We start from the raw sequence: 27,239 nt of genomic DNA, 5'->3' as shown, positions 1-27,239 counted from the left end.
GATCTTACAGCAGTGTTTTTTTAAATCACAAAAAGAATCCTGCTGCACTCACACCCACATGTTCCTGTGCAAAAACAGTTCTATTAGCTGGAAAACCTGCTGATTCTTAAATGGGTTACAATGAACCGGGCTCAGGGGGCATCTTTATTTAAGTCCGGGCAATAACCTGTCACATAAGGTGACCACTATCAGGTCCTCATGGCTGAACTGAAAAGACCAGAGTAACAACTGCCAGTTGTGCAGCATGTAAAGACAGACGGCTCTTTTCACTACATCCTTGTCCGTGTGAAGGAAATTAGAATCACACTCACAGGAACTCATTTCTCCCTCTTGCTTTTCTCCTTTCACTGTTATGTCTTTCCCCAGCAACCCTGAATCCCATTCATGTCCCATATAGCAGCAGGGAAGCAGGAGCAGAACTAAAGTCCTTTAATGAGCAACATCAGTAAGAACAGTGCTTTTACAGGGTTCTTTCTAACAAGCTGCTGTTCATCCAAATCACCAATTATAGGCCAATGGGACTCTTTTTACATTCCACTACATGATGAGGGTCAGACTGGTCGTAATAAACGTGTGTCTTTACAGAAACTGTAGGCTGACTAGTATAGGTCTATTATAGGACTGTGCTATTTAAATCTACCTATAGAAAAGAAGGCTTTCATTTGAAAAAGGTTATAGTGAGCGTGGTGCGCAAGATATCCAGTCTTATCAGTAAATGTCCCATAACTCTGAGGGTGATGGAAGGAATTGTCCAAGGTGCTGAAAAGTGCCCTTGCGGGCTCATCCGGGGTGAGGAAACAATGGGACACACCCGCCGGAGCCCATTGGTACAACGTCACGCGCAGAAGCTACCCGAGCGAGGAAGGTAAATGAATTACAGATGAGAGGAGGAGGAGGAGGAGAGATAGAAAGCTGAGGATGCAGGTTTGGTCCACAGCACACAACCTTCCCACTCGAAACACACACATTTGGAGCGCGTACACCTCGGTGAAATACAACTTCCAATGGTCTCATCAGCTGACAACGAAGACATGCGTCCGCAATAGCTTGGATTCGACCTTTTTACATCCTCATCCTCTTCCTCCTCCTCCCATCACCAGCGAGGAGCATCCCGCACACTGATCTCACTCCGACGGGCAGGCAAACAAGCGGTTTGTCACAATCCAGACACGATGCGTGGATCTCCCCGCCATGGGACAGCCGTGGGATTTATAGTGCTGCTGAAAGCGCTGCTGCTTGCGACGCAAACTGCCGAAGGAGTCTTAACGGACCATCTTCTGGTTCAGCTGCGAGAGAACGCGCTGGATGAGGCGCACCAACTTGCAGCACAACATGGGTTCCAGAGTGCAAGAAAGGTAGGGATGCTCGGATAACACTGACACGCATTTCTTCTATTGTTTGCCTGTTTGTTGAAGAAACCAAATGATAATAAAATTATGCAGGTTATTATTGCAAATGAAAACATTAAGTACTAAAACACACAAACCCAGTTTGGCCTCGTTTTTGTTCTTTCTCACTGTCTGAAATAACCGGACACTATGTTTAGCCACATAAACACTTTTCTTCTGGTTTGACTTCATCACACTTTTTCTTAAGTTGATGACGTCATTCTCACAAAACTGCAGGCTCTGGGGCGAAGGTTGCCCATTGGCCTGTGGCTCCTGGGAATTAAACTCTTCCCTGATCATGTTCATTGTTATATTGAAACTCATCTAATTTCTCTGTGGAGCAAAGGAAAGCACCTTTTGTAAACGCTCTTCTAAAAAAAGCACAACCTATTCCATTGACACGGGGGGTTTCTCACCACATGAAGTTGTGTTGTGATCTCACCCTTGGAGATTCATCTGTGTGTGTTTAGTCACTAAATTCCACTGTTGGACGAGGAAGATCTGTGATTTTTTTGTTGAAGTTACTTTGAAACGTTGTGAAACATTTAGCCAAAACACATCTTTCTTTATCTTCAGATCTCACACGTATTCAGAGATTGCACATCGTGACATACATGGCCTTCCACACAGACATCTTATTCAAGCAAATGACAAACGCCGCACAAATCACAACATGTCAAAAGACGTAATCATCCATTTATGAAAGACCAGTTGAAATAATTCCCTTACAGTGTATCTACCTTGTCACATGTCAGAAATAAATGTGTGGGTGAAATTGGCTGGAGCCTTAGCCACTGAGGCGTAGCAGTGAACAGGGGGAGGGAGGAGGTAGTGGGAGGTCTATGCTGCTCTGAATGAGGAATTTCTTTTTTCTTTTTACCTCCAGAATAGATAAAAAAACAACATTTTTTCAATCAGTAAGTCATCATAATGTGCTATCTCTGTGGTGGTCATACAGCATCACAAGTTCTGTGATTGCTAGTTCCTTTTCTTGTAGGCACTAGATCATCCCCCCATCTACTGTCTCCCAGGTTATGTAATCAGCAGCTATATTTGTCTGGATGGGATAAGCATCATTAAACAATGTCTATGTCTGAACTATCTTCTATTGTTGCTTAATTAACAAGATTGGGACACAGGACTGGGACACACATAAAATGTGAACACAAAAAAAGACAGAGAGAGATATCTGCAATTAGTCAAAATCCAACAATCCTAATTGATGAAAGAAATGTGTTGCAAGGGGAATAATGTATCACATACACAAGCTTTCATCTGTTTTTTGGTAACAACAGTAGAATAAAAGAGCAGTAGAAGATAAGAATAATCCTCATCTTTTCAGAAGAATTTCATTTCCATATTAAATCTGACAGCTGCATCTGAAAGCATTTGTTTTGAGGATTGACCTGTACCCTGGTGTTTCTAAAGCATAAGGAGGTCTTTAATCTGTGCACAGTGCTGGAGGGAAAGCACTGTTTGATGCATCTCATTTCCCTACCCTTGTGGTTTATTATGGCTGGTTCCAGTGCTATGCTCTCAGTGAAAGCCAGGGAATCATTGCCCTCGTTCCCACCTGGAAGGATGACCGGCTGTCCCTCTTCTCAATTTGTGATCTGTTTGTGATTGGATTTTGATTGTCCATTCATGCACTTTCTGATTGCTGTCTTTGTGCTTGCTCATCTCTGTTCCTGCTCCTGATCTGTCTTTCTTGCTTTTCTTTTTACGCAGCTTCCCTTTGCAGAGGGGCTCTTTCACTTCTATCCTCAGGACACTTCAAAGAGGCGGAGCAAACGCAGTGCCCGCAGCAGACAGCGGCTCCAAAATGACCACAGGGTATGCATACACACACACACACACACACACACTGTGCCTTTTCCAGTATGTATGTGCCTACTGTACAGTAGCATGGGTACTCCTGCACTTTGCACAATGATGAATTGCTTTAATAATCTGAATATTTTTGTAGTTGTCTATGTACCGAGGTTGTCTGCTGTAGTCAGACATTAATATCAGACTAGCATATACCAATATGCATTTAAGAAAATTATTAATGTTATGGTATTCTCCACATTATATATTAATGACATTCTGAGTATATGAACAGTGTGTACATAGATGATGTTACGATGAGTAGTTGTCCCAATCAGTGTCTTGGTTTCTTTGTTCATGTTAGCACTGTTTATAGAAACTGTGCTGTTGAATAGTGACTGATATCAGTGGTTCTGTACCATTTAGCAGCAGGAAATAAATCATCTTGTGAATTTGTGAGTTGTAGTTGATGCATTAGCTGCAAAGACAAAATAATACCCTTTATCACTAATTGTTCACCATTGCTGTTGAGTTAAATAAATGGACCATGTTTAGCACCCTGTAGAACTACAGTACACTGCTGAAGGCTTGATGTATCATAATGATCTTTCCATCTACTCTCAACAAAAAAGTAACAGTGGTTTTGCAATAAAGCAAAAACCCTTTAAAAACCTTCCTATTTCAAAAGCAAACTCAAAGTCACATACTATCTTTTTTAGACTTACCTTTTGGTGATAGTTTAATTTTATTTTCTAAATATTACTTTGAATGTGTTTTCTTGTTGTGGTATTTTTGTGTTTATGCATTGAAGTGAAGCACTTCCTTTGAAATACTTTACTAAGATACATGAAATATGCAGTGACAACAGTGGCTAAATCTATAGTCCTACTTCTACATTAGAGAATATAATAAATTATAAAGTTATGATTATGACAGAAGTTTGTTGTAATATGCGACTATTATATTCTAATGTGTTAGTAAAAGTGATAGCAGCATTTACTCTGGTTCGCCAATATACATTTGTAAATGCAGATGGTGTGATTATTAGTTTGTACAGCATGCTACTTTATCTTCATAATAGAGCTGCTACTATGGATCATTTTCATGATCAATTAATATGTTGATTATTTTCTCAATTATTCACAAATTGTTTCATCTATACAAGGTCAGACAGTTTCCCTGAGCTCATTTTGACATGCTCAGATTGTTATTTTAAAACCTAGATATTTAGTTTACAGTGTGTAAGACAAGAAGACGAAGCAAATTCTCACAGCTGAATGATGGAAGCAGTGTGTGTGTGTGCGTGTGTGTGTGAGTGTGTGTTTGAAACCTTATAAAACCATCTTCACATTTTATTAATTATCACAATAGGATCAGTGTCTGCCAACAGGCAACAAGAACAGGTTCAAGATGGCGCCATTGCTTGTGGTTTGTCGTCCATCTTTCTTGTCTCTCCTGTTTCTGTTGACTGTCACTCTAGATGTATCAGCTTTACTGGCGCTCGGTCCTTCCTTGTTTTCGTTTATGTGTTGAAAAATACACCGGTTTGAGCGGCTGTGATCATTCAGACTCTCTCGCACCATTACTGGCAGATACACCGACATACCTCTGCCGGTAAGACCTCTACAAGACGCGGTAAGAGGGGAGGAGTGGCTGCCAGGCTCAAGGCCCTTTGGAGGTCTGCTTTTGTGGACGTCTGTCCACTTCACTTACTCCCGACCCGTGTCTCGTCAGGTCGGTGGCCAACAATTTTCCCCCGAAAGACTTCTTTATAAAGCGGGGATTGGATTTTATGTTTCTGACAGAGACCTGGTTAAAGGAAGGTGAGCACTAACGTTAAGTATTTTCTGAACTTCTCCCTCCTGACTGCTCTTTCTTCAGTCCTAACTACATGTAGGAGAACCTGGCGTCGGTCTTTTAAAACAGTTTTAAATGTCAGCCAGACAGTTTAAGGATGTTTTTGAGTCTGTCGTCTGTATATGGTCAGTCCCTGCAGCATGTTCTCTTCGATCTCACTGCTGCTTTCTATACAGTGGATCATGGAGTCCTCTTGTCTCGTTTGGAGCAGTATGTGAAATTCAAGGAACTCCCCTTAATTGGTTTAAGTCATACCTCACTAAGAAGTTTAAGTTTTACTCTTAATATTGGTACCTGTTCCTCCTCTTCATCACCTGTCGTTTGTGATGTCTGTTCTTGGACCACTTCTGTTTTCATTCTATACGCTTCCACTGGGATCTGTTTTAAAGAAATATGGCCTCTCTTTTCATTTTTATGCAGACGATATTTAGATATATTTACCATGAAAAGCAATGGTTGGCTTGTCACTACAGTCATTATTTGAGAATTGAGAACATGGCTGGCTGTAACTTTTTAAACTCTAACTAAAACAGTACTGAATGTGTGCTCTTTGGTGATTTAGTGACCATAACTGCCTTTGACAGGGGTCTTGGCCCCCTGGATCCTCACCTGGAGACAACTATAAAAAACTTGGGGGTGATGTTTGATAGTGACTTGAAGTTTGATAAACAGGTCAACTCAGTTGTGAAAATGAGCTTCTTCCAGTGAGGTTGTTAAATAAAGTCAGGTCATTCCTTTCTTTTAATGATTTTGAAATAGCAATTCATGCTTTTGTCACTTCCAGACCTGAATATTGTACTGCTTTGTCCCTCTCTCATCTCCATATTGTTAAAAATGCTGCCGCTCGCCTTCTGTCACGTACAAGAAAATTGGAGCATATATCTTCAGTACTGGCTTCTCTTCACTGGCTTCCAGTCCATTTCAGAATTGATTTTAGGTTGTTGATTTTTGTTTTTAAGACCCCAAATGGTTCAGCTCGTCCCTACCTCAGTGATTTACCAAACCAACAAGATCCTTTAGATCATCATGTCAGTTTTTTTTTTGTTGTTGTTGTTGTTTTTGTTTTTTTTAGAGGTTCCTAGCACCAGATACAAGCCCTGGGGTGATTGTTCTTTCAGTGTGACAGCCCCAAAATTATGAAATAGTCTACTTCTCAATGTTAGAGCGGCTACAGACTTGGCAACTTTGAAATCATCACTTAAAATGTTATTTTCCTTGGCTTTTAATACATAGTAGTCTTTTAATTAATGACTATCCTATTTGTGTTGTGTGGTTTTATTTCTTCTATTCATTATATTTATGATTTTATTTTTCATATAAAGTACTTTGGTTAACTGGATGTTTTTTTTAAAGTGCTATATAAATTTGATTTGATTTGAGGTGTACTTTTTTTTTTTTTTTTTGGTCCACATATTGATCAACGCATAGTTTCAGCTGTAGTAAGTAATATACAACACAACAATCTGTAGTGTCCTAAATAACAGTGACTCTGTGCTGAGCTCTGTGTGTTTCTCTGTCCATCGTTGGAGGTGGTATATGTGGAGGTCCTGCAGCCGACAATCAACTAACCTCTGTAATTGTGGTTGTGAGAGGTGCTAATGAAAATAAATGCAAAGCACTCCACCAAGCTAATACAGCTAATGGAAGTGGGACATTGTGGACACTGGCAGGTCTACATTCCAGATGCGGCAAGGATTTTAATCAGATTCCTGACATGCTCATATGTGACATTGTAGTTATTGATTTCTGTGCATCTCTGGAATGGATGAGGTCAGCTTGTGTGATTTAATGTTGCCTGTTTATCATGCTGAAGTGTCTTCCTCCTATTTTCATTTCAGTACAATGGATGTATATCAGGTGTTCTGTTCTGTCCAAAGTATGTATGTTTGTCTGTTTCATCTGAACGTTTATAAAAAATGTGAGGAAAAAAAACAAAATAATGTGTTAATGTGTATAAAAGAGTGCCACAATTTTAGTCTGTTGAGAGATTTTACATTTAAAGAAATAATAGCATACTTAGAAATACTTAAAATCATGATGATTAACAGCGCTGAATGTACTACGTAGTAGTAGTCTCCCGGGAGCCCTGTTCTTTGTTAGACTCTAATAGTGGAACATGTTGACCCACTTTGACTCACCCACTATCTTATTCTTGTGTCTCTCCCTTGAACACTGTGTGCTTACTTGTGTCTGGTCCAACATTGATGTGCACTCTGTCCATCCACCCATCCATCCAGCCAGCTGGGGTTCTTTCCTCCCACATTTTTACATGAGAAAAATACTATACATTAAACGTCTATTTTAGGCACTAAAGAGTGGGAGTAAATAAAAAAGGTGGAAATAGAAAATTGAATACATCTTTGTGAATGAGCAGCATCCCTTGACCCTGAAAAAGACATGCCTGGAAAAACCAGGAGGAAAATGAGGACAAGGAGAAAAGAGAGAGGCAGCACATCTCTCTGATTTGAGGAGAACTGAAGCGTTGTGAGCAGGCAGTGGGCAAAGGCGGAGAGTGATGGCAGTGCATGGGCACTGTTTGATGTTGTGAGTGGGCAGTATGACATGCTGTCTCTGGGGAAATACCAGCTCTCCTGCCAAGTGATGGAATAAATTGATGATGGATTGAGGGGAGGGGGCAGTACAGGGATAATGCAGAAAGTGATGGCACTTTTCCTCTGAATATAATCATAAATGCAACATGAGGTCAATTCAAAAAGAATAAAACACACACTGGCAAAATAATTTTCAGTGTTTTAAAATCCCCCCGAATAAATATGCAGTAATAGTAATTTTAGTATTTTGGACTGGCTGGTCATTTGAATTACTTATTGACATGTTGATTTACTGTGTGTGTTTGCCTCCTGATTGCTTATGTCATAAAGGAAAGATGTGGATGAATAGGCTTTGGCCATTTTAAATGGCCATCTTAAGTGCTGCTCTGCTGTCTTATCTGTGGTGGTAAACACAGGACAATGCACAAAGCACAGGCAGAGCATTTAGCCACAGGAACCCATTTTCAAAAAGTGGAATTGAATCTGTGAAAAAGACATTTTTTGTTTTTCTTACCATCAGCACTTTTAGGAGTATAGAAGGATTTTTTTGTCAGTTGGGCAATTAAGCCATATATTTATTTATTATTTGCTGGACACACACAAGAACACATAAAGAAACAGAAAAAGGGAAAAGCAGCTAATCCATCAAATGACTGCATTGTCCCTAAGACCTTGGTGATAAGCTGATTGCTGCTAATAAATTTCACATTGAGAGCTTCATTTTTGGCTTGGTATAGCTATTGCCAACTCTAATGGATTAAAGGACTTTACCTCTCCTTTACCTCTTCAGATTTTATAAATGTGTGAAGGTGGTTATTTGTCACAATTCAGCAAAACCTCACAGAAAAGGCGACGCTCAATTTGAATAGAACTGTTGTTCCTGCAACTACTGCCAGAGCTGAAGGCAGTGAAAGGTTCTCTTTTGTAAATGTAGCGTAAATGACAATACAGCATCATTGTCAAAGACATCTAATGTTTTTGAAGACAACTGCCAGCTAATCAAGCACTCAAATTTTATCTGAGATATTTATTGCCCATTATTTATGTGCTGTAGCCTATGTTATCTTCTAGTGCTTGATAATGGTATTGTAGCAGCTCTCAGCATCATTTGTAATCCAAAACACAGCTGTTCATCTGCCTAAGTGTCTTTGATGATTGAAAGAAGCAAAAGCATATTTGTGAGTGTAATTGCTGCAGCTTTTTTTTGTTTTGAAAAATTTACTGCAAAAAAATGCTCCATCTCTTGTGTGGCAGATGAATTTGGGAGCCTTGGCTCCAGCTGGAGCCCGTCTGATTAGAAGAAAAAGAATAGCTCCTCTGATTTACATGATGTTCTGCCTTTATGTAACAGTAGAGCACAGCTGGGTTTGCTGATTTGCTGTGCACGGAGTAGCGTGTGCCTATATTTTATTCGTCATAACTCTCAATCACTATATGTTTACCTATGTTTTCGAGCACAGGCACCGTTATGCGCCGAGGTTTCCTTTGCTCTTTGTAAGATGCTTTTTGTGAGATTGTTGTTCATTTTAAATGGAGCATAACCTGATTTCTTGTGCCCTCCTTCTCAGGTAAAGAATGTCTTTGAGCAAGAGGGTTTTAGTCGTCAGAAGCGAGGCTACAGAAATATAAATGATATTGAAGTCAACATGAGTGACCCTCTGTTCACCAAACAGTGGTATCTGGTGAGTAATCAGCCAAGCAGCAGTCTGTGTGATGTTTGACCTTTAGCGTGAACATAATTCTTCAGCCTTAATTATACTGAGGCCTAGCATATTTCCCACTACCTTCTGAATCAGCATTGTAATTCATTCTTTAATTAGCCTGGCCAATCCCATCCATGCAGTCTCATCGGTGCATTCATGCTGCTTAGTTTCCTCCCCTTCTTGTTTACCATAACTGGCAAACGTGACCCTTATGCTGTGGCAAGCTTCCCGACATTCATCTGGCATATCAGATGAATGTGCCATGTTGCTGATATTTTCCCCACTCTCTCCCACCCCAAAGCAGTCCTTATCCATAGTCTCCCCTTCACATGTGCATATATCATCCATGTTGACTAATTTCTAAATGGTACTATGAGTCATGGATGTTCTCTATATTGTCTGAGTAAACAGATAAACACAGGGCAGGCAGATGGGACCCCTGGGCTGGATCTTAATGTGGCTGAAGCTTGGCAACTAGGCTATACGGGCAAAGGAGTTACCATTGCAATCATGGATGATGGTGAGTATAAAGTGCTGTTGTTTCATACCCTTGAGCCCTATCTGAAAACACTCAATTATAACTTATAACTGGATATATCCATCATACTAATTAAATAGATCTGTTTATTTAAAACTACAATGAAAGCTAACAAATGATTACTTTCCAGAATATGTACAGTGACCACTGATATGTTGAATTTGGTACACTAGAGAATATATACCGGTTTAGACTGATTTACTCTGTTCAGGGTGAGTAACCACATTGGGGTGATGGATTATAAGACCAACCTTTCAAAATACTGTATAATGAACACCATGTATTTATAAAATTTAGAAATATTTTATGGATAAGATGTAATAGACAAAAATGATAACTATACAAAATAATTCTAAAAACTAATAGGCACAAGATTGCATTTGAGAAAATGGAGCTAAAAGTGTTATAATAGGTTTAAATGATTCTTAGTTTGAAGTTTCTCTTAATTCATTAATCAACTAATTATATCAGCACTGTTCTATGTCTTTTATTTGCCAGATTTGTTCAGTAATAATAGTGTTAAAAAAAACTAAAAAAGTATAAAATTGTAGAGTAATAGCAATGAGATGGTTGCAGTAATGCCATCTTCTGTGACTCACTCCCTCTCATCCTTAATCACTAATTGATGTCAAAATTACATTTCAGGTATTGACTATCTACATCCGGACCTGGCATCAAATTATGTGAGTACCTCCGTGTTAATGAATTTCATACTTTCCTTCAGTTTGTTGAATTGCTGTTAATGAGTGAAGCAGGGGTTCAGGTGGTGGATTTCATGGGCTCCGTGTGGTGGGCCACGGGCAATGACAGGTGCTTTCCAAGTTGCCTTCATGGCTGCCGAGTCTCCTTGTACCCCTGGAGGACGCCGAGACAAGCAGACGGCCAGCCAAGCTGTTTAATGTTAATGCACACAGCACTGTGGCAGGCACAATGGCAGGCCGATCTGTCACAAGCAGAGATAATGCCAGGGTAGTTGGTGCTGCATAATGTGATGCTCTATCTCTAGAATACTGATAAAACCTTAAAGGACAAGAAGGATTGCTAAAATGAACATAGAAATGCAGATGGCTTAGTTTGATTTGACTATAAAGTTTGTAGTGTCGTCAATGTGACTGCACAGTGCAGATCTTCTCTCAGACTAAAATGAGGCGTTAAAGTGAGTCATGATGCATTGTTGGCTACAAAATACCCCCTTTGACAATTATATTCATGTTTTTTACAATAATTTTATTTAGGAATGCCAGTAGTTTGTTCACTTATCTCACTTATTTATTAAGATGTAGTCTTTTAAAAGTGGCTTAGTTTTATTTTTGTCTGTGTGCATGAGTCTGTACATTTACCACCATTTTGCTTGTGTTTGCATGCTTTTTGCCTGTGAACAGAGATGAGTCTTGGCCCAAAAATAACAGTCTCAGTCGGGGTGATGCAGGAGCATGCTCCACTGGATTGATGGATCATGCTGTGCATAGATCTAAAGTGCGTGTTTGTGTCAGTGAGAGCGCGTGCGCACAAGACACCATGTATGTAATCCTGTTTTTTTTACTGTTGTCATGGTGTTTTGCAGACCCCATAAAGACCTCCTGGTATCACATGAATAAAACATAAAAAGCAGAATAAAATGTAGTTTTGGTATCATCACATCTTTCAGTTAGATTTGAATTGATTGTGTAGTTGTGTATCATTTGACAGCTAAATGTTAGTTTATACAAGGGTGATGGATTATGTGCTTGTTGTTTGTCAAGCATTTCCCTTTGATGTGATGATCAAGATATATTTTGATATGGTAATTTAATTTGTAAGGCTCCACGTGTCCTGAGATGAAGAATTTCTAACTTGGTAGTTCAATTTCATGGCACATTTATCTGAAAATGCCAATATTTATAGCACTTTAAATGTTTTTTTCAATAATATTTACAAACAAACAGATTCTAGTATTATAAGATGATATAGTGGCAGACATACTGTAGTTCCTTTAAGAGACCACAATATTTAATATCAGTTAAATAATGATAGTGGTAGTGGTAAATGTGTTGTTACAGCAAAAGAATAAACAAATCTAATACTATTATACTATAAAACAATGATGACGTTGAGTGTGACCTCAGTACTGCACAGGAGTCAGTGTTCACAGTTACTCTTTTTGTATCCATGCTTGTCAGCACCTGATCAATACTGGTAGGCTGTTTGTTTGCCTACTACAATATTTGAAGGATTTCACAGTAAAAGCAGTATTGATCAGTGTTTGACCTTTTCTTTTCTGACTCAAATAAAATTGTGGGATACAGAGGTTTCTTATTGAGTATTATGCCTCTTTATATGAATATCCTCTAGCAAGTGCTACTTTTTTTTGTAAACCCTTGGACATTTCCATGAAAGCATGTTATGTCACATTACTATGAAGTTTATGTCATATGTTAGTTTTGTTTGGATTTATATGAAAAATGGATATATGAAAAAAAGAAAAAGGAGAGTGTCTATAAAATTACCTTGAAGAGACATCATTCTATTTTGTTCTGATGGATATTGTTTCAGAAGATTTTTTTAATAGTACAACTATTTACACGCAGTACCTTGTGTTATAATTTTGCTAATTGTACTTTTTCTTCCAAGCAAGGTTGCATTATACACAGGCTCAACTAGTTTACAGCTTAGGTTGTCAGCACCATGTCTATGTAAGGGGGCACAAGCTAAAATGTTTGGGAGCCACTGGTTTAACTTTGTATAACAAAGTGTTACGCTTATGTGTTTTATTTTTAACATAAAATCAAAATCTTAAAAGTAATTTGTAATTTTCAATGTACATTACAAAGAAAAGTACACTAGTGGAGGAAAATGTACGATGTTCTCTACTGAAATCTAGTGGATTACAGTCGCAAATATAAACAATATGAAAGTATAAGTACTTCAAAATTTTAAAGTACAGCAATTTTTCAAAATTACAGCACTTTAGTAAATGTACTTGATTCTCACCCAGCCGTCTGTTTTATTTTGTCATCTACCAAGTTGATGACACCACCCTTAGCTGCCTTTGGTTTAGTTATAGCTACATCTGAATTGAGAAGAACAAGGCATACTGGCTACCACTATGGCAGTCATTACTCTTTCAAGTACCGTCTGCTCTAAGGAGCAGACGCAGGTTGCTGGGGAAAGGTGAGGTAGCTAAGAATGGGCACAATCCATTATCCCGACCCTGGTTGATCACAGGACATTGGAGGAAGAGCAGAGTCTGATTGATAGCAGAAGATATGAGCTTGAGAAGGACAGTAAGTGATTTATGGACATGTTCCTGTGTCATTTATTACTGGGGCACTTTTCACTCCATTTATTGAAAAAGAGAAACACACACTCTCCTGACATAAAAAATGGTTTAGAGTGGCTTGTTCTTTCTTCACAAATGTTCTGCTCTGAATAATAATAACATTTTTAAGCCTAGTTTTAGACTTTTCATTTTTTTTAACCAGGTTCACTGCAGGTGGAGTTGTGCAACCTGCTGTTTTAAAATCCATCCATCCATCCATTTTCTATACCCGCTTATTCCTTAACCAGGGTCACAGGGATCTGCTGGAGCCTATCCCAGCTCTCTTTCGGGTGGAAGGCAGGGGTACACCCTGGACAGGTCGCTGTTTTAAAATGTTTTAGTTTATTGTTATATCTTTGACACTTATATCTCCTTAAAAACGAAAACAGGAATTGTCACAAATAACAAATAAAAATCATTTAGATATCATTTCCCCTTTTATTTATCATCATATCTACTGAAGCAATGGCAGAGATGTCTCTCCTCATCTGCATTATCATGCAACCCTGTCACCTTCTCCCCATTGTCAAAATTATAGTTTCTCCATTTGCTCAGTGAGTGCTTTGTTGTCTTTTTTGTCACTGACTGAATCCCATCCTAAAAATGCCATCCAAGAGAGCTGTCAGGCCTGAGCGTCAAAGCAGCTCCCAAAAATTGATCTGATGTGTTTGGGTGTATGACTAATGAACATGGCTGTGGCTTCTCCATACTCATGATGAGACAAAGCGCCTGTGACTGGCCACACAGAGTAAATAGATAGCACTCCAAGTCACATGAGCGACAGGTAAAGGACCGCTTAAGCTGACTTTAATAGCATATGAGGAAAAAGCAATAAGGGTGAGACTTTCCCAAGGATGTCTGTTAAATTTTAATCTGTGCGCGTGTGTGTCCTTCAGACATGGCTATTTGATAATTATGCCGAATGCATTAATGTCTCCCTGGCAGATGTGTCTCTTATGCCGTCTTTCTTTTCTGCTGCTCTTCTTCTGATCCTATTACTTTTGGTCATTTGAAATTGACTGGGCCATTATTTTCTCAGTTTGAAATCACTGCTGTGGCCACACATTACTCAGTCACATATTCCATCACCACAAAATAAAGATTCATTCAAGTATTGCATCAAAGTTTAGATAAATGTCCATATGTATATGCACTCTCTTGCCAGTTTAATGCAACAGCATTAGATGCAAATCTTCTGTGTAAAGGTTTTGTAATATTATGGTTGGATGGAAACTGTTATGGAGAGGTTGTTTTAACTTCAAATGTGATTTAAGAAGCTATAGTTTGCACTGCAAATGTGGTAGAGTGATGTTTTTGCAAATATTTCAGTAAATTAGAGTTAAAAAGAGATTGTCAAGGTTATAATAAATAGTCTGGGTTTTAAAATCCAGACAATTTGAAGAAATTCATTTGTGAATTGAGTTAAAACGGCAGCGATGCAAAACAAAAGCAGGGCAAATGTTCTGTACTAAAATACAACCTGATATGACAGTAACAAAAAAGTAATAGTTTGCGATCCTAATCTGTTACATAGTTGGCTGGAGATCTGTGATTGATTATTTATGTCTGCAAACATCCAGACCAGGAAGCTGTCACTACAGTAGCTTCACTCCCCATAAAGGTCCCAGAGAATAGCAAAATATCCAAAGGAATTCAGCAAATGTGTGTCTGGTTCATTTTAATGTGTTAGGAACTGTTTACATTGAGTGAGCAATTAGTGAACATCACCAATGGTTGAATGGAGAGGCATATTTTAAATTACTTCTGGGTAATCAACTTAAGTTATAATGTTACTGTTTTGAGGTTGATGCAGGTTAATAGAAATGTAAAGTTAGATTTTGTTAATCAAGAAACCAGGCTATAGTCAAATATATAATATTACATACAAGTCGTGTTTTATGAATAAAATCAATGAATGAAAGTTATCATACAATTAATACGCAGCAAGTGAAGATGGTATTCAGGGTATTTGGGTTTGCCCAGTTAAGGGGAAACTCAGCAGAATAACACTGCTGTGAACTCACTTGGAACATCCTATTTGTTTTGCCCAGATGCTCTAACAAAGCTAAGAGGCTGTTGGTTTTAGCATCATGTTTATCATACAGAAATAACAGTGGTTTTGATCCTCCAGTCTAATTCTTGGTTATAAAAGTAAATAAGAGTGTTTCTCACAATGTCAAACTATTCCATTAAACTGTGGTTGTTTTAGCTAGATGCACCTACTAAACTAGAACTATCTGTATTTTAAACTAGCAAACCATGTTTTAGACAAACTTTAAATGACTCCCTACTGCTGGCTCCAGATGACAGAACAGGTTGTCATCATAGGCCAGCATTTCACTATGAAATGCTTTTCTCTGCCATCTCTCTTGTTTTTATTTTTTATTGTTCTTGTTAATGCATCCATTTGGTCCTTTCAGAACGCCGATGCCAGCTATGACTTCAGCAGCAATGACCCTTTCCCATTTCCACGCTACACAGATGACTGGTTCAACAGGTAAAGCTCACCCAACCACCCCGTTTATGTGTACACGCACCCAGTGGGTTTTCATGTGCACGTGTGTGTGCTCTCTTTGGAGTCAGGCAGCTAGCCTCTGTTGATTTTCTCTTCACATAGTTTCATTAAGAAATAATGATGCAGTATAAAGGTGTTGTTCAACACAACAAACAGAAAATTTAATGCCTATTTTTACCCACTCACTTAGAGGAGCTAAGTTAGATAAAGGAGAACTAGCACAAGTCTAGAGTGTTGCAGTGTTCACAGTGGTGACCTATTGTCTGATAGTGCTTATCTGACAACAATCTCCCAATAACACTGGGTGATCCACTGCAACACATGTCGAGGACTGGAACAAAGAAAAATATTTTCATTCTCCTCCTCTCCTGGTTCATCTGCACCTGCTGTCTTGTGGTGTGTGTGTGAGTGAGAGTGTCAGTATGTGGAAGTGAGAAAGGATTATTTACTGTAGGTTTGCCACTGTAGCATTTGCTGACTGCCAGGCACAACTCGCTGGCTAATCAGCTGGTTGTTATAAATAGCTCCCTGTCTGTAGCAAAGCATGCTGGGAGAGAGGAGTTGACTCTGTGGTGTCCCTGTGGGGAGCAGAAGGATGTAGAGATAGACACATGCCACATAGTGCACAGAAAACACTGATATGTGCAAACATATTCAGTTGGACTCTGATGAATCATGGATAAATGGCTGGATGAATCCTGTTGCCTCTGAGCTAATGTTCTTCAGGTCACAGAATTACAGCGTGTCTATGCTAATTTTAATTGATTTATGGCTATGTAAAATGCTAAACGATTCTATTAACAAAGTGCTCATTCTTAATAAACAAGAAGTCAACAGAAACTGGAGTTGCATCTAATCTGGTAAATCTTATCTCGCACTTAACCTGAGATAAGATTTACCAGTATAGTAGACTTTGTAAATTCATGCTAATTCATGCAAATCCTCTCAAGTATATTCTCTGCTTTTTGCTATCATCAGTCATGGCACACGATGTGCTGGAGAGGTGTCTGCTGCAGCCAACAACAACATCTGTGGTGTGGGAGTCGCCTACAACTCCAAGGTGGCAGGTGTGTGTTATATTCAAGCTGCAGTTTGGACAGTGAGAGGAATAACAATGAGCAGACAGCAACATTAGCAAACTAATAATGGTATGATGAAAGGATCAAAGATATGATGAGCTGATTCACTCTGAGGGAAAAACGTCTACTGTCAGTATCATGACAATTCGGGTATTATGGAAGAATGGTGCTGCATTGTTAACCATTGATGCATATTTAAATGGTATACTCACACAATTACTTCTCATCACTGCAGAGGTTAGAGTCTGCATAGGAACAGGACAACGCTATTAATCCAGACAGCTCCATGTTTCCGCTTTATCTTGATTTGTTTCGCTATTAACTCAGAAGTCTGACATCACTTTCTTGAAATTATTGAGGTTTTTTTTTTTTTTTCAATTGTTTAGATATTATAAATGTACTGTACTGTGTTTTATTTGACATTATAGATACTGTAAACCTAACCAGCTGAAAAAGGTTTTATGAATTACCTATTTTAACTGTAGGTGGTTCAAGCAGTGGTCTAAAAACAATAAAACAATACTAAGAATATTTTTAATGTTAGAGTCATGTGGTGATCTTGCTCTTTCAGGTATCAGGATGTTAGACCAACCCTTTATGACTGACATTATTGAGGCATCATCCATTAGCCACATGCCGCAGGTTATTGACATCTACAGTGCCAGCTGGGGCCCAACAGATGATGGCAAGACAGTGGATGGACCCCGAGAGCTCACGCTGCAGGCTATGGCTGATGGTGTCAACAAGGTAAGAATGCAACACTGGTTTCCTGAGTCTTTCATAACAATTTGAAAAAATGTTTAAAAATTCACTGGTGTAAATTTAAATGATATTTGCTACTTTTATCAAGCTACGTTTTAAACAGTGAGTTTAATTTGTTCCCTCAGAGTGGACGTTTTCTAAAAACATGAATTGGGATCTGTTGAAAACCACAAATTGGATGCATCACCAAGAATCAAGGGGTGAATCTTAATGGCTTTGGTTACCCCCTGACTTTTCCTCTCATGTCATCATGATGTTGTGATGTTGGCCATATGTCAACAACTATTTGACGTCATATTTCCAATACTTTAGTTTATGATTAAGCACTCCCATATAGTCCATGCAATCCATCTTTAATGTGTGACACTACTTTGAGCACTATTTTCGTAATTAATTAACCACAGCCCTCAAAAATTCAGAGTAGAGCATCAGGGCTTTTAGAGCCAATTAGCCATTCTGTTTTGTGAAAACGCTAAAAAGTCTGCCAACATTGGCTAAAGGACCTCTGGTTGAAGGGCAGTCTTGCTGGACACACACAGAGTTGCCATGCCACACTGCCACTGCCAGTTATTTGCTTGATTAGTCATCGTGCACCGTGTGCCGGCAGGTGAGTATCTGAGTAGGAGCAAAGATGACTGTAATGTCTGATCGTGCAAAAACAACTAATCAAGCAGCCACTCTGCAATCTGCCTCTTAGATTTTAATGATCACTTACATAAGCTACTGTGTAGGCTGAACATGATGTGTACTGTGTAAAAGAAGGGAACAAAGAAACATTAAAGTAAGATGCACTTATTTTATTTTAAAAACAGAGATGACGTGGTGTTAAGTCTGCATTTTAACTGTGTGGTTTCGTAAATTGCCACTGATGATGGAAATAAATGCCACAGTGTGCTATGCAATATTAAAGCACTTTGTTTAGATTGTGCCAGAGACAGAGGATCATAGTCGAGTTCAACGATGCTCAAATATCTTCATTGCCACTGAAATGGAGATGCATAAATAAGCATTGTGAAGGGAAGGGCATGCTACTCATCCCCCACTTGATCCTTTGTCCTGTGGTAAAATGGTGAGTCTTTTGTAGAAACAGGTGCAGCATTTGGTGAAGAGGTTGCTCTCTGCGTGGAGCCACAGTTGTTTCATATTTCAAGACTTCCAGTAGCAAAGATCACGTTTTACTGTGTGTTTGAATTTACAGAAGGCAAATGCAAAATGCAGGGTACAAAAAGGGACAATAATGTTTTCATTTGTTCATACCTTGATGACTGTACTGTCTGTTTACCTGCTGTGATTAAAGAGTTAATACAATCTGTACCATCATTTAAATTGATCATAATACTACATCTTTGTAATGACCTTGAAATTCTTTTCACATTGGTAATTAAATTGTTGTTTCACATTCATGTTACCAAAATTAATAGTTTGATGGATAAATTTCAGCTTTATAGCTGCTTTACTCACTTAGTAGGAATGCACTTTGTTGGTGAAGATAAACAAAAGTAGTGTATTGTTATTTATAACACAGTAACAGGATGGTTGGCGTCACAACACATACGCATAGACTAGTGCTAATTAAATGTAGACATTTTCTTTGTCTTGCATGTTTAATTCTAGAAGGAGATACACTTTAATGCTAGTGTGTAAGAGACTGCGAGCCAGTGTAGAATAGAAAGTTCTGGTGTGTTTTGCTTGAATGCTATGTTTTTGTGTGATTGCATTGCATGGAACGGTTTGGCCACTGTTCTTATTTTATGCTCTGTTTATCTCCACATCTTTCCTACTCCCATGCAAATTAAACAAACAAGTTCTGTAAGACAACAAATTCTGCATCCACCACACAGACAACAACCCTGGAAGATGAACACAAAGGCCCATGTACTTCTGAAGTCCAACAGGAACAAAGTTAAACTAAAAGCCACTGTCACCACAATGGACCTTATTCTTGATGCAGATAATTATTATATATTTAAAATATATTTGCTAATAATTTTCCTCCAAACATTTTGTCATGTTTCAGTTGCTTTAACGTTCCTACAGTATATAATTTTTATCAATTTTTTGCCCTTGATTGTGTACTTAATTAGCAAACTGGCACATACTATATCATTACAGTTACGTAAAATTGTCCAGTTACCAATTTTCATGTTCACCCATGTAAGTCCTACTAGAAATAAACAGAACTGAGGCATATTTTCAGTATATTGATGATATTGTTTTAGGGCCGTGGAGGAAAAGGCAGCATTTATGTGTGGGCATCAGGAGATGGTGGTAGCTATGACGACTGCAACTGTGATGGTTATGCCTCAAGCATGTGGACGATCTCCATCAATTCAGCCATCAACGATGGACGCACTGCCCTATACGATGAGAGCTGTTCCTCCACCCTGGCATCCACGTTCAGCAATGGGCGCAAGAGGAACCCAGAAGCTGGTGTTGTGAGTGTGTTTGTGTTTAAATACATGGGTTTCACATAACTGGAAAAGAAATAATCTGACTTGTTTGTTGTTAATTCCATCAAATGTTTTGATAACCTTGGTTTATGAAGTTCTATTTTAGACAGTACATGCACTTTCACCATTCAAAGATGACCCAATATATTTTGGATTGTCTTTTTAAAGGTATCACCTCTTGTGCAGAATGAACTGTAAAGATCCTCTTTACTTTGCCCAGCAGGCAGTGTAGCCTGTGTTTCAGGAGATTGGATGAGACCAGGGATAAAACCTGAGAAGCTGTTACACTGTGATTGCTGACTGGTTGTGAAAAATGAAGGTTCCATTGGAAAAGAGCTATTCTCTGATTACCTTCCTGGCTACCCAGATGCACCATTTGACTGTAGATGCTCAGAGAGACTGCAGTACTGTATTGAAGGCATTTAGGGCATAGCGGTCTCTTTTGCAAAAAAGATTTTTGATCTCAATGAGACTTCCTGGTGAAAAAGCAAAGATAGTGAATATTATTAGGAGAAATGGAAAAACATTTTATTGTCTCATAGTCTTACTACTTTTCATTATTAGATCTTTTTTTACCATTCATTGTTTACTTTCAAAGTGTTTTTTTTGTACAAAAGTGGAAACCGAAAGCAATGAAACAAACAAGTAACACACCAAATTCAATCTAGAGACACATGTTAGCATACACAAATGGGCTGTACCTGTAGGTGGATCATGGATATTTGAACATTTGCCCAGAGAATTGTCACCAATCGATGAGCCATGAAAAATGAATAGATGAAATACTAGAAGATGTACAACAGACCAGAGACCATATACAATCTTTGAAATGGGAGAAGCTTAAATATGACAGGTGACGCTTACTTCCTTATGATAAGAACAAATCCTTGACCTTGATGGTTAATGTTAGGGTGGTAAATACTTAGAAGAATGGCTGAGGGTCTTTACCATGCTTATGTGTATAAAGAATTTCCTGTGTACAAAGGCAGCAGTGTTTGTGTTTGTGATTATGCAAATCACCTTTGGCTGTTGACAGAAATCTTCCCTAGGGTTTCCCATTTAATTGCAGTCAATCTGTTATCAATTCTAATTAAACACCAAATTAAATAAATAAATGATTATTCAGTAAATATAAACACAACGTCTCTACTCATATACTCATTTATTTGTTTTTAAAACATATATATAAAAACAGAAGCATTACAAACTTAAAATACCATCATACAAAATTATATATTGAATGTGTGGATTGTTAAGGGGGATGAGGGTTCAGAAAAGCAGTAGGGTTATGTATTTGTTATTTTTTTATTAAGTAAAATTTTTAAATTATCTGCCCAGGGCAAATGTCATGTGTGACTTTCCTAAGGCAGCTCCTGCCTTTGTTCTGCATGTTAATGCCAATGTGTCATATAAAGTGAATCTTTTGGTATCATTTTGATAAATGCTAATTCCACTTTTATTGTTCAATGTGGTAATTATTTGGAAATTATGATTCCTTTAACATACTAAGGTTTGTTTTATCATAGTCTATAATCAAATCACTTCTATTAATGGCAAAATGTGAGTACTAATCAATATTACTAGGGAGACAGTTTTTGTCTTAGCCAATGGAGGAGCCCAAAGAAAACAATAATAACAGAAACAGTGAAACAATCTTTAGCCCTGTAACAACTTTGTATAGTATTTTATTTAAAATGCATTTGTTGTTCTTGTTCTTGTGTTTTGGTTATTTCAGGCCACCACAGACCTCTATGGGAACTGCACGCTGCGACACTCTGGAACATCAGCAGCAGCTCCAGAGGCAGCGGGTGTCTTTGCTCTGGCTCTTGAGGCCAAGTATGTCTCTACTGCCCTTTCCATTCACTTGTAATAATGATGACTTATTGATTTAGATAAGCTGTGTTTAGAAAACATTATTTTATCTCATTCAAGTTCTTCGCTGAAAAAAAAGTGCTAGTCACAAGTTATAATTTCATAATATGCTTTCAACCATTAGATTTGGATAATGTTTGATTTGAAAAAAATGCTTTTCATGCTTTTCATGCTTTTCATTTATGAGCTATTTCTTTCTAAGTACAACCTTGAATGTTCGTATCGCCTTGATATCTATTGACTTGCTCTCTGTTTCCATCTTATGAGCTTTTATTTTAATTCTCTCACTCTGTGTCTGAAATCATCAAAAGCAAAAAATATTTTCCCCACTTTTCAGAGAATTGTGTATTTATCACAAGCTGTGCACCAAAGAAACAAATATTTGGATCAGTGTTTATTATATTTTTGTACACTATTTAATATGTACATTTTATTTACTTTTAACTGTTGACTTTTCCTTTCTCTCAGAATCATTATATCTCACATTAAAACCTGACAAGAGTCTGCTGCCATTACCTAACACCAGCTAGTGGAGCTGAGTAAAGAAACAGTATTTGCTTTGCACACACAGTAATGATGTTGCTGTTTGGAGAAGCAGATTCTCACCCTGTCCGGCGGCAAATAACCCACGAGGCTGTTAGTACGAGTGCACGGCTTTTTTACTGCCCAAACACACTTGAACCATGTGGAGTCAGTGAGTCAGCCAGAACAAAGCTGTCAGCTACACACAGGCAAGATAATGGATGGAGAGACAGACAAAGGCAGCCATCTGCCTCAAAGTACAGACACTATGATGTGTACATAATTGAAAGCATGTAATTAAATTGAAATCATGAATCAAGAAAGTTTTGCTATTTGGTGCTAAAGTTAAATATTTTTTTTTCTGTCTGGCCTTCTACTATTTCTAAGTTGAACCTATTGTCTTTTCTTCATCACTATCCTGCTTGTATCCCTCCGCCTTTGTGTGTGTGTGTGTGTGTTTGTCGGCCCCAGCCCTAACCTCACGTGGAGAGACATGCAGCACCTGTCAGTCCTGACCTCCAAAAGGAACCAGCTGCATGATGAGGTCCATCAGTGGAGGAGGAACGGAGTGGGCCTCGAGTTCAACCACCTGTTTGGCTATGGTGTGCTGGACGCTGGGAGCATGGTGAAAATGGCCAAGGAATGGAAAACTGTGCCTGAACGTTTCCACTGTGTAGCTGGATCCATTCAGGAGACCCAGTGAGTGACATGTCTACTGTTTTTTTTTTTTTAAATACAGTCTTTTATGTGATACACACTGCGTATTACGTGTGCACACTACAAATTCAATCATCTCAAACTGTCCCTACCAAGATGTTGAAAGGAAAACACTGCTGAGACCAAGAGACACACTCATCTAATTACTGGGTAATCCCAATAAGGCCTAATTCAATAAAACAGCTGCAATGGGAGTATCCATTTCACAACACTGTAATATTTATATTAGCTGCGTAGTCTGGTGTAATTTGTACAGAACTGATGGTTCTGTAGATTTTTAATGACAGAGTCTGATTACCTGGCAATCACTGTTTGTTGTTTAATACATTAGTCTATTGAAATCGAAACTGGTTCTCTGTATGACAGATTGTGGTAAACAGCCCCAATAAAACAAACGAAAACAGGTTGAAAATATATATATTATTTGAGGGAGAGAGAGTGGATACACTTGTAAGAATTAACTGTAGTTTTTTGAGGAACCACATCAGACTTAAATGGTTAATAGAAGGAGAGGGGTCACAAATCTTAAAACATTGTTTCAGGGGATCATGAAGGTTCCTTAAAACAACAAAACACAGTATTAAGTAAAGTCTTTACTTATTGCTTAGTCAAGGTGCTCGTACATCATCTGTATAGAGGAGTAAAGCATCATATGTGCTATAACACGTTACCTCAGTCTACCAGAACTCTCAACAGCAATCCAGCCAACGGGCCTCTGTTCTGGAGGAGATCCTCAGTTAGTGCCACCATCTTTCACAGACAGAGCTGTCATTAAGGCATCCTTCCTATCCTCCTTGGTGTTGGCCCTTATTAAGTAGTGTCTCCCGCTGCATCATCCTGTGTTCCTCTTTGCATCTCCTCTTACATCATTTACAGTTTTCTTTCACTTTCTCCTCTGTGCCTCCAGACCCACTCCTTATCACTCTTTCCCACCCACTCTTAGCTCCTCTCTTCCACATGCATGTCCCCCTCTGCACACATCACAAGGGCTCTGATATCCAGCCATCTATCATATCCTGAGGCTTTGAGCTCTCGTGTGTGATGCTTGGTGGTTACCTGTGGCTAGCCCTTTTATTCACTCTAATTAGAGCGCCATAAATGGCACAGCACGGCTTGCCCTGGAAACACTGTCAATTAGACTGACTGACAGCCAAGAAAAGGGTACCAGGTGGAGGTGTGCATGTGTGTAGAAGTGTGTGACCTAACCTTGAGTTGTAACATGCTTTGTGAAAGTGTCAATGTGTGGGTTAAGATAAAAATGCAAGCTGAATACTGGTACGTTTGTCTATTTTCTTTTTCTACCAACACCTCCAATTCCTTATTTTAGTCTCTATTAATCAAGGCTCCACAGACTATGCAGTCATGACAACATGGTGTGAAAGTATGTGTGTGTGCCTCCCTTGAGTGCTGTGAAAGATTAAAAAAAAAGGATGATCCTTTCAAATGTCTTTTAGTTCATTCCTGAGGACATCACAAATGGTGGAGGTGACTTGCCCTCGTATGAGGAGTGGTTGTGACTTTGGAAATTCCCTGATCATTTTGAGTTCCACTGGATAACTTGTGACTTGCCACTGTTCTGCTGAGGCATAAGGAAACCTTAAATACACTAAATAATAATTACTTGTTAAAATTGTGCTCATGAAGGAGAAATAGATTCTCTTTTTGAGGTATTTCTGAGCTGTGCAGTAAAAGCTGTGTCACTGGATGTGTCATATTTTTCATCAGTTCACTGTTTCCACAGCAGCGTTGGACTCTCGACTCTATTATGGTAGAGATATAATTACAACAAGCCCACCTCTGATGATGGTGCATCACAAGTGAATTGCAATAAACACCAACGTAGCCATGCTTGCAAAACACACAGCTCAGCACTGATCTGATAGCTGCTCTGACTGGCTGCAGCTTACTTAGCTGGAGGAGAACTTCTCATTATCAGTGGAGCTGGCACACAGTGCCCCACTGTGCAGTGGGGGTGTTTTAATCTCCACTGTTCCTGCCCTTCAGAGGCATCCCTCTTCCCGCTCTATGAACGCCTGCTGTAATTACTCTCTCACATTATCTGATGGGAACTGTTCACCTGCTGTGCACAAAATTGTTTTGGATTTGAAAAGTGCAATATACACATATTCCCTCCTAAACAGTTATGCTCACAGTCACATTAATGAACTAATAATAATAATCAAACAATAAAAACAGTTTTAATGATAATGAAATAGAGGAAAAAAGAAAGTTAGTAGTACTTTACTCCTTTTTAAACCCACATATGTTGTTCTGTTAATGGAAAAATCTAATATCTGGTTATGTCAAATTTCTCAACATGCGTGGTGTAACAACCCACTGTGAATTGTTCTGTTTTTCTGGGAATAGTAATTCACATCATCAGTGCTCAGCATAGTGGTCTTTTGTTTTTTTTTGTTTTTTTGTTTGTTTTTTTTCAAACTTCCACGTCTCTCTCACTGTCTGTGTATTGTCTTGCTTGCCTTCTCCCCACTCTCTAACCCCACTCCCATTTTTTCCTCCACCTGTGAGGTAGCCTTATTATAGCCACTAATAATGTTACTGTAAGCCTCCTCGTAGCCTTTGGTCAGCACACCTGCCCTGCTGTGTTCTCATGCTTTCTTTCCATCACCCACAGAGATGCGAGCAACAGTGTGTCGTCCAAGCCACAAAGCAGCAACAATGCCAAGACCAGTCTGCTTTCACAAATCCATCCATCCATTGTGGAAAATAAAGAATATGTTCATGCACTTAAAGGGAGCTGGAATTCGGGGAGCATTCATTGTATGATAGTACATTACACATGGGTTAATAACAAAAGGCTTCAGATTCACAATAGAGAGATACTATTGAGAATACATATACATTATTCTATACTACAATTAATCTCAGGCAGTTAAGGAATATTTCACATTGTTCCGACTCATTTTGGGAAGATGCCAACTAGGGCTTCAAGAACTTGTGATGGTATTTTTCCACTATTTTTTATGTTTTACTGGCTGAATAATTGATTATTTTATAAAATAATAGTTTGATTAATACTAAAAATATCAAATGAAATGAGGCTTTATGCTTTGGGTTGGATGATTCTATAGCAAAATTACAGGGATATTCAAAAAATTGGAGATCATGGTGCAAGTAGAGTGAAACACCCCTGCTACTGCTCTCTGTGTAGTGAGAGGGATAGCTACAGACATCTGCTTATGGTGATATACTGTAATTTTAATGTTCTGTTTCATTTAATTTTATTCTTTTTCTTTTGTTTACTTTTTCAACATTAATACTGTTGTTTCTCTGTCTCCCTACCACACAGTCTTACCTTGTTTAATCTGTTTTTCCCCAGTAAAATTCAGTCTGGCAATAAGCTTGTACTGGCCATCACCACTGAAGCCTGCCAGGGGAAGGACAACTTTGTCCGTTACCTGGAGCATGTTCAAGCGGTGGTCACGGTGAACGCCAGCCGCCGCGGTGATCTCAACATCAACATGACCTCACCCATGGGCACAAAGTCCATCCTACTGAGCCGAAGGCCTCGCGACAACGACTCCAAGGTGGGCTTTGACAAATGGCCTTTCATGACCACTCACACCTGGGGCGAGGATCCCCGTGGAACCTGGGTCCTGGAGGTGGGCTTTCGAGGTGATGAGCCACAGCGTGGAGTCCTGAAGGAGTGGACTCTTATGCTGCATGGAACACAAAGTGCCCCTTATATAGACCAGATAGTACGTGATTATCAGTCTAAACTTGCCATGTCCAAGAAGGAGGAGTTGGAGGAGGAGCTAGATGAGGCTATAGACAGAAGTCTGAAGAGCTTGATGAGTAAAAACAAGTAAAATCCTATCTGCATGTTTTCAAACCTCTCATTTTCTCTTATCTCTCTCCCTTTCAACAGTCTTGCTCTGTCCTCTAAATCTTGATGCATCTCCTCAGTTCGTCAGTCTCTCTTTAATCCGCTCTTTTGTCTACCTCTTTTCCCCTCTTCACTCTGCTTTTTGTTATCAAGTGTTTCAATTAACACCCCCCCAACATCAATGAATGTTTCTTGTAATCTAATCATAAGTGTAACATTTAATAATCTGTTCTACATAGAGAAAGCAAACTATATCGTGAATTTTTACTATACAGAATTGTACATAAAGCAAATATAATCCCCTCTTTCATGCTCTTGCTTTAACTGCCC

At 38.8% G+C, this 27,239-nt stretch overlaps 1 protein-coding gene across 1 annotated transcript; it reads left to right on the top strand.

Annotated features, from left to right (window-relative positions):
- The first annotated feature begins 1,063 nt into the window (after positions 1-1,063).
- On the top strand, positions 1,064-27,239 carry pcsk2 (proprotein convertase subtilisin/kexin type 2). Its single transcript, XM_026309508.1, has 12 exons — positions 1,064-1,355; positions 3,117-3,221; positions 9,175-9,288; positions 9,721-9,829; positions 10,493-10,530; positions 15,566-15,642; positions 16,639-16,727; positions 17,311-17,486; positions 19,721-19,936; positions 21,687-21,787; positions 22,817-23,044; positions 26,403-27,239. Exons 1-12 carry the CDS (start codon positions 1,173-1,175, stop codon positions 26,890-26,892), a joined length of 1,926 nt encoding a protein of 641 aa, XP_026165293.1. The 5' UTR covers positions 1,064-1,172; the 3' UTR covers positions 26,893-27,239.

The sequence above is a fragment of the Mastacembelus armatus genome, chromosome 15 (genome assembly GCF_900324485.2).
Source record: "Mastacembelus armatus chromosome 15, fMasArm1.2, whole genome shotgun sequence".
NCBI lineage: Eukaryota > Metazoa > Chordata > Actinopteri > Synbranchiformes > Mastacembelidae > Mastacembelus > Mastacembelus armatus.
This window is presented reverse-complemented; position numbering and strand designations above follow the sequence as displayed.